At 49.3% G+C, this 15,562-nt stretch overlaps 2 protein-coding genes across 9 annotated transcripts in view; one reads left to right on the forward strand and one right to left on the reverse strand.

The window, feature by feature from the left end:
• The window catches only part of LOC135911386 (uncharacterized), a 497,365-nt gene that overhangs the window by 480,601 nt on the left and 1,202 nt on the right, over positions 1-15,562 (reverse strand). The gene's annotated exons all lie outside the window — the stretch shown is intronic.
• Positions 1-15,562, forward strand: part of LOC135911383 (uncharacterized) — an 85,872-nt gene that overhangs the window by 56,005 nt on the left and 14,305 nt on the right. For all 4 annotated transcript variants that reach the window (XM_065443629.1, XM_065443627.1, XM_065443628.1 and 1 more), the window contains exons 4-11: positions 119-369; positions 1,506-1,806; positions 2,503-2,681; positions 4,096-4,272; positions 5,033-5,212; positions 7,395-7,574; positions 12,680-12,812; positions 13,581-13,864. In XM_065443629.1, coding sequence (XP_065299701.1) covers positions 119-369; positions 1,506-1,806; positions 2,503-2,681; positions 4,096-4,272; positions 5,033-5,212; positions 7,395-7,574; positions 12,680-12,812; positions 13,581-13,864 — 1,685 coding nt within the window. The remainder of the gene's footprint in view (positions 1-118; positions 370-1,505; positions 1,807-2,502; positions 2,682-4,095; positions 4,273-5,032; positions 5,213-7,394; positions 7,575-12,679; positions 12,813-13,580; positions 13,865-15,562) is intronic.

Here is a 15,562-nt window from a genome sequence, read left to right on the forward strand (position 1 = left end):
AGCTTTAAGATAGTTTCGATAGTACAGACTGCTCATTTATAACCAACGTAGCTAAAGTGAAGAGTCGTCGCTGTTGATGTTGAGGCATCGCACATTTCGCCTTTCCATTAAAAACTAGGTGGTACGTGAACCTCCTCGAGCCGTACGTGGTGCAACTGGTGCGCATCGACTGGGGCCGCTCCTCACTCGCGGATCCCGACGGCGCGGGTGGTGCCAACACCGTCGTGGTGCGGGTGGGCAACAACCGGCCCGACCTGGGTGCCAACCCCGTGTGCAACCGGTTCACGGGCTCGCTCGAGGAGGGCCGGCCGCTGTTCCTGCCGTGCGCGGCTCCCATGCCCGGCGCGTTCGTCAGCATACACCTCGAAGGTGAGTCTCGTTGACTAAGTGAGCTTCCAGCAGCTTGAGTTTCGTGACCGATGAACCCGGTGTTGACGAAGGTGAAGGAGGGAAATTCGACTTTGAAAACGAGTAAACGGAGCGAGTTGGTACGTTACGTATTCGTGCTGAAATTTCAGCGCGAAGAATCAACGAGGACGAAATATAGGGCACGTAATTACCGCGAGCCCCTTTGCCGTGTGGTCTCTCCCGTCCGCCCTTGCTTGTAGGTCGCGCTGAAATTCATACAGGGAACACAGCTCTGGCTAGCCTGGTGGTTCATACGTGCTGCTGTTGAAAGAAAATAAAAGGTACCGATTGATACTGGAAATGTCGCCGAGGACGAGTCGTCCCACTTGTCCTAGTTGTTATGCCCTGTTTTTAGTTTAAAACCTTATGAACAAGTCCAAGTCAGCTCCTTATTAAGAGGAGCGATGACACCTATAAGTGCCGGAATCAATTCGTTGTTAGTCACAAGTATCTGCACGGCCTTTACTTTTTTAATGAGAATTCTTTTTTTTTCAACAAAACCAAAAAGGAGGCAAGAAAGAAAAAAATTCCAGACTAAGACATTCACCGGCTTTTCCTATATTTTTTTCGCACAGTCTTCAGTGTACTAATTAGAACCATCACCATCAGCAACCTATGTTACGTTCACTGCAGAACGAAGACCTCTCTCTCTGATTTACAACTATACCTGTGTTGCCCTATGCTTTCTTATTATTCGTTAAAAAATTAATTATGGGGTTTACGTGCCAAAACCAGCATCTCATATTGAGGCACGCCGTAGCGGGGGACTACGAAAATTTGGACTACCCGTGGTTCTTTAACATGCACTTAAATTTAAGTACACGGGTGTTTTCACATTTCGATCGCATCGAAATGCGGCCGCCGTGTCCGGAATTCGATCTCGCGACCTCGTGCTCAGCAGCCCAACACTATAAACCTTCATTGTCGCACGTGCACAGCCGATTGTTCACAAGATCGCTAAAGTTATTCCAGTTTCTTCAAGGTTTTCGAGCTCCACGGAGCGTTCGACGTAGAACGATCAGTTATACAAACTCCCGCCAATCCGCAAGGCTTGCCCGACTGTTCTCGCGCCTGCAAACTGCTCGCCCACTCGACAGGTCTGGGCCCGCTGTCGCTGTGCGAGGTGTTCGTGTACACGGACCAGGCGCTGCCGGTCGAGCGGTGTCCGTCTTTCCGCGACCAGCCGCTCGGCTCGGCGGCCACGTACCACGGCAAGTGCTACACCTTCTACAACAACCAGCCGGCGCCGTTCGAAGCCGCACGGCGGTTCTGCGAGCAGCGCGGAGGCTCGCTCGTGGATGAGACGAGTCCCGCGCTGCAAGGCTTCCTCAGCTGGGAGCTCTACCGGAGACACAGGCACGACACCGAGTCGGGCCAGTACTGGATGGGCGCCAACAGGTGAGTGACCGGGGCTCACCCTTGCCAAATACGAACAAGGAGAGAGGTGTCTCGTGGACTACTTGAAGTACCACAATCGGCTACAACATAAGAATGCAGTGGACTAACTACATAGCCTTCCAACTCAAATACATATTTGTTTAGATGTGCCAGCCAATTACGTTATACCGTTTCCGTGACCCGATAAGGGAGGTAGATGTCCCATGTAGGCGTCTCGGAAAGTATCGAGAGCGGTGGCAGCGAGGACAGGTTCAGTGCGGCTTTGTGGATGGAGCTGGCACGTCGTGCCTGTGTGGCCTCCAGGCGGAGCGTGATTTTCTTCCAGCAGCTCCATCCGCGCACACGACTTGTTAGTCACTGCAGTTCCAAGTCGTTTGTGAGGAGACCCTTCTGGAAATGAGAGTCGTTTTTTGTGTTTTGGAAGGGACCAACAGCAGTAGAACAAAGAATGTCGCAAACATAAGCAAGCCATGGCTCCAGCGTGTGGCGTCTTCAGCCTTTGGCGATGTTTACTAAAAATAATATCAATTAATCAATCAATCTCTTGATCGATCTCTGTTGGTCACTCTAAGAGAGCAAGATATCATCTTCAGACGTCATAACTGCCCCGGCTTTCGTTCAGTTGAGCACTTCGTCACGGCCTTCCAGTTGACCTCTGCCTTGTTTGCATCCTGTTCTCTTGTGTTACACACGCAGAGACCCACATGACCCGACCAGCTGGCGCTGGCTGAACGGCCGTGAGGTGACCGTCTCCTTCTGGAATTCTCCCAGCAACTCCATCCTGCAGAACAACTGCTCTCGCTTCGATGGCAACCGTGGATGGCTGTGGTCTGACACCAACTGCGACGTGCCGCTGAACTTTATCTGCCAACACAGTAAGCTGACACCTTTATCAAGTTTTTCACACCTTTATCACGCGAGATGGCGGGAGAGTGAAATTAAGCGAAAGCCTGGAGCCTCGTTTTATGAATATACTACGAGAGTTACTTACCAAGCGAATTCTGTGAATTATATATAATAGTACATCTAAAGCGGACAAAATTTATATGTCACACATGAATCTAAAAAAAATTGTAATATGGCAATACAGCTTTTGCAGAACGCTTGTAAACAATGCAACACATTTATGTAAGATAAATGACATATCGAATTTGTCCGCTTTCAATGGCCTAATGGATGCCGTTTACTGGACCGCGATATCTGTTCTTGATGCAGAGCTATGAACTTGTAAACTCCGTGCTTCTATTTTTTTTTCTTCAAACTATCGAATTTTGAGAATTCTTGTAACGAAATTCGGGACCTAGATCCCGAACTTTCTCTACCAACAGTCGCTATAATTTCGCTTTCTCTCTCAAATGCAACAACATTCATTAAAAACGGTCCAGGGGTTATCTCAGAAGAACGTTTCTGCGTTTTACATGTATTTGAATAGGCGGCGTTGGAGTTGGCCCCGAACCAAATCTTTATATTAAGGAACGAAGGCTACGAAATTAAGAGCCAGTGTGTCGACTACAGTGGGGGTATTCTGTAGGAGACCAGCTAATGTACTGTCGATTTCGGCCGCTGCTGATTGGCTGGGGCCGCTCGTCTCCTCCTCCTTGCTCGTACAGCTGCATCCAATCAGCAGTGGCCGAACTGCACAGTCCACTAGGTGGACATACGCCCCCAGTATGACGATTACGGCGCGCTCCTGATAGAACTCGCGTCTGCGCTTACGTACATCACCGGCCGACCCGGACACCTCGGTTTACACCGTATTTGGAGCCGGTTTTCACTATTTTCGGTGCCAGCCTATCGTGCAAGACAGCAGTAAGCAGCCGCAAGGGGCGGTGGAGGGAGAGGCGAAGAAAGCTTCTCTTTAAAATGTCCAGGAGCGGAAACAACTTCCAGTGAAGGGTCAGACCACAGCTGCTTGAATGTAGTATGGTAGAGCGGGGAAAAGAGTCCGTACTACGCACTGAAACGGATAATGCTTGAATTGTTTAGTGTGGCTTACTTCGCTGACCTGGTATATACTTTCACTGCCAGTATATTAAGACGGTATGAGGTAACAGGAATGTTGCACAAGTAATACAAGAAGAAAATTCAAGTTGAAATCATAGTATGTTATGAAACAGGACACTGCAAACAGCCTAGAAAGTAGGAGAAAAGGAGTTTATGAAGTTTCCGCTAAATTATTGGCCTCACATATGTGATAAACTACACTCAAGTGCGTGCCTTCTTGCAAAGGAGGTGATATTTTTCTGTGTCTCGGTTGCGTGTAACCCGCGGGCAAACTTTCTTTTTCAGGACCGACCACGTGCGGAAAGCCGCAGCGTCCCCCAAACTCAACCGTGCTAGCCCGGAACTTCGAAGTAGGCTCCGTGATCGAGTACCGCTGTGCGCCTGGACACCTCCTCGTTGGTCCTAACATCAGGACATGCTTGGGCAACGGATTCTACAGCGAGTTTGCGCCGAAATGCAGATGTGAGTTCAACAGACACGTGTCCCTACACCCAGTTATGCAAAGGGCTGCGCAGGGGATTATATCCAGGTGGCGTTGACACGCTTAAGAGATGCTGCCAAAAAAATTGGTTGTATAGCTATAGCGCTCAAAATTTTCGGAGGGCAATATCTACCACGAACAACGATTGACAGGCGATCTCGATAACTAGCGTTTGTTATCTCGTTACAGGCAGCAATACAGTAATCTTCGACCACCTTAGGGGTTGAAGTGAAGGACAGAATTGTGCGGCGGGCGAGGTGGTTATTCACACTTGTTGTACGCCTAATTTAGAGCTTAAGATTGTAGTCTGGATGCTAACACAGACGAGTATAACTGGCCAAAGAGCCCTGAGCATCCTGAGTGCATAGTAACTGCTTTCCCTTGCGTGGTATCTTCTTATATTTTATTATGGTTCGTTGTACGCATCAGAACGCGAGTACGCAACAAAGGAAGAGCGCGTGTATAAAAATTGGTTCCCAGCCTAAACGGGGTACGGTAAGGCAGCTAGAAGTGCCATAAACAAAAACATCCCGATGTACCTCAGCTACCCACTGTGGAGGCTGACGTTACGGAAGCTTCGTGAGAAAAAGGGAGTGTATATACGAAAGCGCCGCTGCATTGCGTGCATCGTGGTCATCACTAGCCAGTTCTTCAGCGAATTATCGAATGACTGATTGAGGAAGTGATTGAAGAAGAGGTGACGTACGAGTGACTGATGATGTCGGTTGTCGATGCACGCAGATCTCGAATGCGGACCGCCGGCGCCCATCCCGAATGGTTCTCTGAATCTCGTCAACGGCACCCGGCACTATATGAGCACCGTCGAGTACCGCTGCCGCGAGGGTTTCGTCCTGATTGGCCGAAGCCTGCTGGTGTGCGACGTCGACCAGCGATGGAACGGACCGCCGCCCAGATGCGAACGTACGTTTGAAGCGTATATGGCAATGTCCTGTTTGGGCGCACGTCGCTGTGTAACAAAACAGAAAAGCTGGCTGGAAAAGCGACACGCTGTTTAATTACGAGAAAGCATCGATTGCTGCAAGTTCCTAGATAAGCTTTACTTAAAGAAGCAAGAGCACAGCTAGGGACTTTAGGTAATAAGAATGCAATACTACACGTTTTCAACTGTATGTGTCAGAGAATTCGTGTTACACTAAGTAAATTACTTTTACGATTTTTTGTTGATCTCTCGAGGGCATGCGCCATCAAGCACAGCGCTTGCGACATTAGTGTCTCCGCTGTTCTTTTCTTCTACTCCCTTCGTGCCTGCTCGTCGAATCAAACTGCGATATGCACTAGATGCCAGATTCGCGCAAAATAGTGTGACTTAAAGCAGTGAGATCATGTCTGAATCCGAGTCTGCACTCCAGACATGTATTCGTTTTCACACGACTCCTTTTATCCGCCTACACAGCAATACCGGTGTTGTAGCGAAATGTAGCGAGAAAGGCGCTACATTTCATGAGCTTTTAGCCATCTTAACAGTAATTTTGCCTTTCCGGAGTCATAGCGACATTTTTAGAGAACTAAGCGGTCAGCAAAATGCTCTAATGCAAAATTATTTGACACACACGCTAAATGCAATACCTCCCCCCTTTATATCCCAAGGAGGATAAATGCACCTCCATTTGCCGCTACTCCTAAAGACATGCCAAATAGCTTATTAGTGTGCATTTGGGTTGCAACGAAAAAGCTGCATTCCTAGGCAAAGCATAATCGTGATAAACTATGTTTCTTGAGAAAATGGAAGTTTTTCTCACATTTACATCGTTGGCTCATTGCCGCAGGAGATAAAGCTGCAATTCAATAAATATGTGAATACGCCGTATATGGACATTGAAAAGAAAAAGAAAGGAAACAAAGTTCCCAGCATATCGTCCTCATCACCACTTAGCCATATTTCGCTAAACATTGCATATTTAGGGCCACGACATCATGAATTGCACATGCACATAGTCAAAAAGCCATTTCACTGCAGATTCGCACTCGTCATGGTGGTCCAATTACAAGAAAAAGCATAGCAATGCAACACGAACTGCAAGAAAGCAAAAAAAAAACGATTCAATAAACCAGATGAACGAAAGGTCTCGGTTAGTCGGTGATCTGATGCGCTCCAAACTACGCTGAAACTATGGCCCGTAGTGGTTTTGTTTTGACGCTACAATGCTGACCTTGACAAATAGGCCCAATAACAGTTTCCACGTTGGCCACCAGCATGCAGCATTCCACAACATCGTACGCTCTGCAGAATCGCGTGTTTTGGTTTTGAAAATTGTTTGGTCAACAGAGCTATGTAGTTTGGCGAGTTGCTTGAGCATTCAGAGCGTGTAAACGCGCTTTACCGATGTGTAAAAAAAAAGGTGTGTCACGGTAATTAGTTTGTCCACATCTGTTACGCGCGTTCACGAGCTCGCAAAACTGTCTCCCTGTCCGAGGGACTCGTGGAAAGAGTTGACGAAAACTTTGTTTATACTTTATGCTCCCTGCGCATAAAAATGCCCAAGCCAATCAGCTGATTGGCTGACGCTACCTCTGGGAAATGCTACGGAATTTCGCTCTGCTGCGATAAAAAAATATACTCGCTAAAGTCGGATACAACCTAATTCTGCAGTGATGCCCCGCCCACGCCCTCATACCCGTTACTATTCCTCCGCGAGGCTGCAAATAGTTCGTACCTCAAACTTTACCTGTAACCTAAATAAGGCGGTAACCACAAGAGTAAGATCATAAGCGCGTAATTTTATACGTTTTCACCCATCTATTACAGCGGAATGGCGAAAGCCTAACTCTTTATTGACCTGAAATAAAGCGGTTGCTTCGCTGCAGCTATTTACTGTCAAGGTTCACTTAAGTTGGCAGTGAAGGTTCACGAGTAAAACGGGCTCAGTAATGAAATTAACTGTGCCAAGGACTTTTGAAGAGTGAAAGGCTCTTCAGCACACGCTCCGGAGCTATCAAGCACGAAGCCATCTTGAAAAGGTCGCACGGCGATGACTCTGCTTCTGTGATTGGTTAACGGAGTAACACAACACTGCGCGGTCCGTGTGCCTTGATTGCGAGCTCTTTTTTTTTTAAGTTGTATCCTACTGTAACGCTTGTGCAGCGGTCATGTGCCGACCTCCGCCAGCCGTTGCACATGCCCTGGTTCGCCTCTCGGCCCCCTCGACCATCTTTGGCACGGTGGCCGAATATGACTGCGAGCCGGGCTACCAGCTCAGCGGCAACCCACACCTGCTCTGCGGACCCACCGGCTTCTGGCAGGGAGACGTGCCCGTCTGCCTCCGTGAGTCACTTCACCGCAGCTCCTCGTAAACTTTACTCTCTAGCAGTCGGCAAATGGTGTAGTTTTACATGCTCAGCCATCTCGATTTGCGTTATTACAATAACGTGCATAGTGAAGTGCTGGTTTTACATGTTCCGCACTGCAGACGGCTTTTCACCGGCGACAAAAGTGTATGCGAGCTTATTAGCTACAGAGAGGTCTTACAGCAGCAACTGCAATTCAGTTGCAGACGGTAGCAGGTACTAAGAGAAAAGCCGTCAAACAAACAAAAGACTAACTTTTGATGACTCTTGGCGCGGCGAACTCGTGCACGACGTCAGAAGAAACGTTTAGTTTCAGGAACATCTAGAAAAATAAACGTTGAAAACAAAGCGTTTAAAATGCCAGGAGAAGAGCTTAAGCTTGTCCGTATACGCATCACTTATCACGCAATGATGGAGAAGCAAGCGCATGTGAACAGAATATCTTGAGCGGATAGTTGCTCATTTTAATTAAATTGAAAATTAAGCTCTGGGGTTTTATGTGCATAACCAACGATTTCATTATCAGGCACGCTGTAGTGGGGTGGAGTGGGGGGAGGGAGGAGGGGCTAGGGTCTAATTGTGAGCACCTGGGATTCTTTTAACGGGCACCGAATGCACAGTACACGGGCGTTTCTCTATTTCACCCCCCGTGGAAGTGCGGCCACCGTGGCCGGGACTCGATCCCACGTCCCGCGGGTTTAGCGCAACGCCAATAGCCACTATGCCGGAGCGTCGGTACTAATTCCGCAATTAGTAAACAAGTGTGCACATGAGCAGCCGCGCTGGTAACGCCATCCTGTTACTCAGAATGTAACCGCAGAGAACACAAAGCCGTTATTGCAGCGACCAACCATATCTGCTCTGTTGAGTGAAAACCGCCGTGATCGTCAACATTCGGTTCATGTCTTAAATAAACTTTAAATACTACTTTAGGTCGCACTTCAGACCGTTCCGTGGCGAGGCGGTGGTAGGCACCATTGACCTTTAGCGTGACCTCGCTGCGTGACGTCACACCACGTGACCTAGAGTGACGTCACACCAGCTGTGTAAAAACGGGGCCCCATCTCACGCCGTCGCGAGGCGAGGCGGTAGCCACCAACGGCGGCCTAACTCCGGCTCCTCTCACCAGGGGCGGGAGGGGATATCATGACCCCATGTATTGCTTCGCAATCACCAGGCTTAACCAAGCGAAGCCACGGCCGTTTTTTTTTTCCAGCCTAATACCCATATAACAAAACGCAGACACGTTTCTAACGCGTTTATGTTGTACAAGGCTTCACAGGATGTCATGTGGAAGCGTTAATAGTGCCTCACGCTTCTCCAGTAACTTGGTCTTCCATGAACGGTGATGCGTCTACAAACAAGCTAAAACCTTTTTGTTTTTTTCTTGAGCGTGTGTGTGCGACTGGAGCGTAGGATTGACCACGGGAACGACATCCCAACCACCCGATATGCCACGCGCGGAACAAGAACATCTTCCGTCTCTCGTTTCTTCTCCTTTACCGCACCGCGCAGCTTTTGTGCACAACGGGCCTCCCCCAAGGCGACAGGTGTGGGGCCGCTCTACGGTCTGGCGCTGTCGTCTGAAAAGAGGCGGCGGCGGCGGCCGGAGACGCTCTGATAAGCTCGTCGCTTCTGGGCGCCGCTATTAAATGCCACTCTGTGGCCCAGTGAAGGCGCCAACGAAGCAGACCACGGGCCTCGAGCCGAAGACAAGCGGCTTGCGAGAACAACACCGGCCGCTTCCGTCATTCCTTCCTGCTTGCTTTCCAGCTTCCCGCGACGCTTCCTTCCGGCCAAAGGAGATGGCTAGCATTCTCGCCGTCCCCTCAGCCCTCGTCCATCGAGCCGGTGTGGGGCGTTGTTAGGAAGAAAGACGAGACCTGATTTGAATCTCGCGTGAGAGGGACGTCGAGATACAAAACACACACATTGCACCGCGTCAGAGATACACGAAGTCTCCCCGCACCCCTGTTCTGGGTTGTGTGGCCGGGCTTACAAAGAAGTTAGGCGAGTTGCTATAGCGTCTTCCGAGGAACAATGCGCGCAAGGGGAGGCGCGCGCTTCCCTTACGATAGAGCGAAGGCAATCGCCGGTGCTTGAAGTGTTGGGGAAGTTTCTTTTTTTTTCCCCTAGTCTTCTTCCTGCCCGCTGAAAAACTTGCATGCGGCCACGATGACAGCAAACTTGCGAAGTTCGCGCTCTGTTTACACAGGGGCGCGCCGGAGTTGAGTGCGAAGAGTTGTACGAGAAATTGCAGCGCGCCTCCGAGTGACAGCGCTAGTCAAACACGAAGACAGCGCCTAGGTAACTGGGACGAGCATCCTACCGAAAACGAGTGCCATTGTTTTGAGAACGCATACAAGATGTGGAAGTTTAAAAGTGAGAAGAGCACGTGCACTCGCATGAAAACGGGGAGACGTATTCACACAGACGGTCTGTGACAGCAACACTTTTTTCCCTCCATGATAAAATATGAACGAAACAGAAATCTACAAAGCGCCTTTCGCGTTTGCCAGAATCAATAGTTGGCCTGATTTAACTCGAGAGTAGGGAAGTGGGCATAAGACGGTGTAATTGAAATTTTATGCGTTACTGTAGACTGTGGGTGCACCATATGCTAATTACCTTCCGACAAGCTGCAGTTTTCTTTTCTTTGGCCCCCGTAAGAGATGGACAATGAAAGCGCCATGCATGCTTAATGAGATCGTGGAGGAGTGCAAAGTGGCACGATTGCCATTGTTGATGTCGTGAGTATGCATGTTGCCGCACACATCCTAGGTGAACACGTAATTAGACAAATGCGCGTTGTTGCGTGCATGCTTTCTTCCTTCTCACAGGTGTGACCTTTGGAGCGACAGAAGAACCATCTTATGATGCCGCTGGCTCTTGAAATCGCTTTCCATCAGTTTAAAGCCCTCAAAATTGGTGCGCTTGTTCGTCTCAATATTGAAGTCGGCTCCGTCCTGTATTCAATAGTGGCGGTGGTGCTTATTCATTGTTATGAGTTCGGCCAAATTCGTGCACCTTTCATCTCTGCCGAAACGTTTATAACAAAAGAAACGTCCACTCCTTCGGTTATGTTACGGAAACCAGGAAAACAAACTTACAACAAATGCTTCCTTTCAATTGGGAAACCCGCATGGAACCTCTAACGAAAACATTCACGCAGAAACTCCACTGGGAGTTGTCTAAGTATGCGTAAGCATTGTGTCACTTGCTCATCTCCACGCATCCCGGTGTCAATGTTTTGAAACTTTATCCAACCAGTATAAACGACAGCGCAGCGGCGACACGAACTGCTACGGACGGCTGCGCAAGGTGAATTGATGTCGCAAGCAAACTACTGCAGGTGGCGGCGCCAGGTGCGCTGAGGACGTTCCGGTCATTATAAACCATTATCGCTCTACAGCGCCTTATCCAACTGTGTCGAACCGTTATCGACCGTACTCCGACTGCTTATGGCGCGACCGGCCGCGCGGGACTTATCTTGAAAGCGATCTGCGAACGAGGCAGAGTGCGCCGAGTGCTGATAGCGTCGTGTGCGCTGTGTTCTCGTCGCTTAGTTCGCGGTGAAGCGAGATTCAGCACGAAGGTCAACTGAATTCGATCTCTTCAGCGGGCTCCATCTTGATAACGATCACCTTACGTGACGGACGGACGGACGGACGGACGGACGGACGGACGATTTTCCTCGTTGGGCAGGCATAGAAATGCTTACGCATTTAACTGGCAATAAATCCCGCAATAACAAAATCGGTAGTAAATGGGAAAAATTGTGCTGTCTAGAGAACTTTTGTTGTTCGGGTAGAGGGACAGCACTTAAATTAGGAAAGCTTACCGTCAAAATTAAGTAACCCTACATTGCAAGCCTTGCTCGAGGCCACCCAGAACCGCATCGCCAACAGCATAACATTGCGCGCCTCATCCGTCGGTCAGCGATGATGGCACCACCATAAAGAAGCATCTTCAATCACATTCGTGGATGCAGATTTCGCGTGACTCGGCACCAGACGCGTCGGCATCTACGAGAAAGAGCGTTCCTGCTGTGGTAAGCGTTCCGTCTTGGCGCGGTGCCCCAGGAACCCTATCACCCGTCGGCGGGGAACACTGTCTCCCGTAGATGTCGACGCGTCTGATATCGAGTCACACAAAATCTCGCCAAAGTGATCATACCCGAAAGGTTTATTGATCGAGAATGCGAACGTCATTCGGCAAGTCTCCATTTGGCAACGCTAAATGCTGACGCGTTGCCTGCTGAATGGTACCGAAACCAGCGGGCTTGAATCAGGGGCCGTATTTTCGGACGGTCCCAGATCTCAGTCATTCATGTGGCAGGCCATGCGGCAGCCACCATCTAAAGCGCCAAAAAGGAGTCCACGTTGGTGGGACGTGGAATGTGTTTTTGCGGCAGTTTTCTTTTTTTTTGTGCACACCACAGATCGACTTCAACGCATACAAAGCCACCTACTACGCGTACGCATGCCACACTATTACTGTTGTCACATGTCAGTAAAGATCAGTGGCGATGCGGCCATGTCATGTGAAACGGGCAATTGATAAGCAAGATGTCGGCCACGACGTGTTTCCAGCGTCTGCAATTGCTTCCAGCGCCTTGCTACTCTTGTAAACAATACTGGTGGTAGCTATGCAGGCCTGCTGTGGCAAAATTTTACGCCATTCAAGTGGACAGAAAGTCAATTTCACCAATTTTCTGGACTCTGCTAGTGTTACAGAGGTAAATAACATTAGAACTAATGTTACGCAAAATGTTCTTTAATGCGGCATGAGGTAATGGTGACGCTTCGTTGTCGAGAGGTACAAAGTACATTGAATCCTACGGGTATTTGCGGGGATATGAAAATATTTCCTCGTAGTGAGAATTTCGCCATCTCGCACTTTCGTGATCGCGGAGTTTGACTTACTCTTCATTCTAGCGCAAAGTTTGAATTATTTGTTGTTAAGGCGTAAATCCCTGTCGGAAGCCTGACGCTTCGTCACGACAGGGCTATGACAAGTAGATTTATTGCGACGATTTATATACGGGGCTGCGCTTAATGTGTCGTTCACTCAACGGCGCAGGGCCAACGACGCCAAGACCTGTTGTGACGACCACGACAACGACCACAACGACTACCGAGGAGCCGCCACCGTCACCCTCCATCAACGGCCACAGTGCAGGTGGCAGCGAGGGCCCCATGATCGTGCCGACAAGGTAGGGAGTCATCGGCCAAGCGTTTCTTTTTTGTCTCCGCGTGAAAGTTACTTTATTGATCAGCCTTTACTTCGGCTGCTACACTACACTGTACTGATGGAGTGAGAAAAAAGAGGGAGGAGGGAAGAGGGAGAAGAGAGGTCACGGTGGCAGAATAAACGCACATGGAGTGGAACACCCGGTAGAAGTAGGTAGTATTGTGAGCACTAATACGGCAATGCGCCGAGACGCGTTCAGACAACGCGCCGATACGAGTTGCGGATCACTTCATGATACGACTTCTCAAAGTATTGTTTCACAGATCACATGTGCTCATGGACACAAGCGATGCGGACAGCTAGGATCAGCTGCATTTTTCAAAGCGTTTGCGAACAGCTGATTGCTGCCAAATGCAGATTTCCTCTTTTGCTCTCTTTCGCTTAACGAGTTGCTTATATGTGTGCTACGGAAACAACCCGTTCAAATGTGAATCACACATAGGATGACATTGCGCAGAGGCGTATCGACCTTGCGCACAGGGGCTCATGTCACGGACGCCGTTAAGCGGTCACTCTCAAGTCTTGCAGCTGAACTGCTACAGAACTTTAAACGCACAGTATCGTCAAACGGGAAAACCCCTGGCTGCGCGTTTATTCTCGCCGATGACACAAGGGAGTGTAACAAAAACGCAAAAATTTGCCCCAATCATCGTGCGAATAATGCAAGAACCTAGCCGCAGGACGCACGATTAAAAAGCCTCCGTTTTTTTTTTTCGATTCGATTTCACAGGTTCCATCCGGACTTCATGCCCGACCGTCCCGATCAGCGGCCTACGTTCGTGACCACCACAGTGGCCTCACCTCGGCCCACGGCAGCGGCCACGGTCCGGGCAACGCAGCGTCCGCGACCTCAGCCCACGACGCCCTCGCAACCACCGCGCAGGCCGGCATTCCGGCCAGCCGACCACGACGTGGCCGGGTCGTCGGGACACCGGACGGTGCTGGCGCCACCGGACCTCCACAGTGCCTTCGGCGAGGACTCGGCCGCGCGTGCGGGAGCTAAGCTCAACATGGGTAAGGCCGCTTGCGTAATCGGTGCGTTCAAGCACTTACGAAGCATTTTTGTGGTGCTGAAAAAAAAGTATAGATATATAAGCGTTTTGTTACATATGTGAGGGTGTCTCAGCCGAACGTTCTACCTGTATTATAAGTTGAGGGCCGCGCGACTACTCAGCAAAGTATTAAGTAAAGCGTATCTACATAAAGGCACTAATGTGGAATTCCAATGGCGGAGTCGGAGCAGCCGACGGACTCCGCGAGCGAGCACTCGACTTTGGCGTAGAGCAACGCCTCCAAATCCGCGAGTGGAACACATCCTGCGCCGCCGGAGCAAGGCGGAAGCGGAACTTCTATCGCCGAGTTACCCAGGATCCCTTGCGTGTTCTCAGTTCCTTCCGCTCTTTGCTCCCAGCACCGCCGCACCGGTCACTTGTCTGTTCAGCGCCGTTCATCTGTTTTTTTTTTTTAAGTGCGGAAGGGATATCTCGCCAAGCATGCAGCGGCTTTTGCTTCCTCCCGAGTCGTGACCGGTGGCGCCTCCCAGCAGACAAACGTGGTAAAGGAAATCCGTCATGCGAAGTTCCGGTCCACTCCGCCGATTTTGGCGGAGCATCTTTTTCTGCTCCACGGAGCGACTCCCGCTCTGAATCCACTCCGACTCTCTCATTCGAACACCTTACTCCCGCCCTCGCTCTGTCATTGGAGCAAACTTGCTCCGAAACGAGCAGAAAAACTTCCTCCCACTCCGCCATTGGAATTCAACATAGGAGTTCTGAGGGTTCGTCGAGCAACTTCTCATAGACGGAATTGCGAGCATTGTCACTGAAGGGAACAGAGTGTTTCTTGACGAATGAGCGGAGCGGTACTCGACTATTGGTCGAAGATGATTCGAGGGGAAGAGTAAAGCCAAGGCACGCTTATCTATACAGAAATTAGCGCAAACTCTCCGAGTTTGAGCAGGCTTACTCATTCTATTGGCGAGCCATACGCTCGTTCTGTATCGCTTCCTATATATCTAAGTTCCTGCCATTTTTATTAGCTCACCTTCTTGGCCATCTAAAGTGTTTTTTAATTACCAATGTGAAATGCTGCAATTATTTTTTCGATGTCTTTCTTTTAAAGCTGCAGTTTATATCTACGTTTCTTAGATAGTGGGTAACAGTAACAGATGAATATGAGTAAAAACACAAAGTTATAAGCACCTGCGGAAGAAAACGACACTAGCAGCTGTATCACAATTTTTGGTTAAATGAGAAATGCTATAAAATGAATAATCATTTTCACAGATCGATCAAAACAAGTACTGCGAAAGCAAGCACTGTTTGTAAGATGCTGTATCCGCAAGTAAAAAGAAAAAGATTGTGGAATGATTATCCAAAAAAGATCATTTTCAATAATATAGACAATTGCACATGCAGCTTCAGTCTTCCTTTTGACAAGGGATATGGCTGCGTTCGGTAGTACCAAACCAAAATTTTGGTATTTGGTTTTGGTTGGTACCAAAATTTACCTCGTTCGTATACCCGTGGCACTGTTACATCTGAGATACGAGCTTCGAAAGCTTGAACGATGCGAAGAACGCAGGGTGGCTGCAGTGATGTCACAGACTGGCACGTTAGCACCGTAATAACAGGTTCAACTTCCCGCCCAAGCAAAGATTGCCTCTGATTAACCGAAACTGATCTCACAGGCTATGGTTTTGCGGACTGCATG

Source organism: Dermacentor albipictus, chromosome 6 (genome assembly GCF_038994185.2).
Source record: "Dermacentor albipictus isolate Rhodes 1998 colony chromosome 6, USDA_Dalb.pri_finalv2, whole genome shotgun sequence".
Taxonomy (NCBI): domain Eukaryota; kingdom Metazoa; phylum Arthropoda; class Arachnida; order Ixodida; family Ixodidae; genus Dermacentor; species Dermacentor albipictus.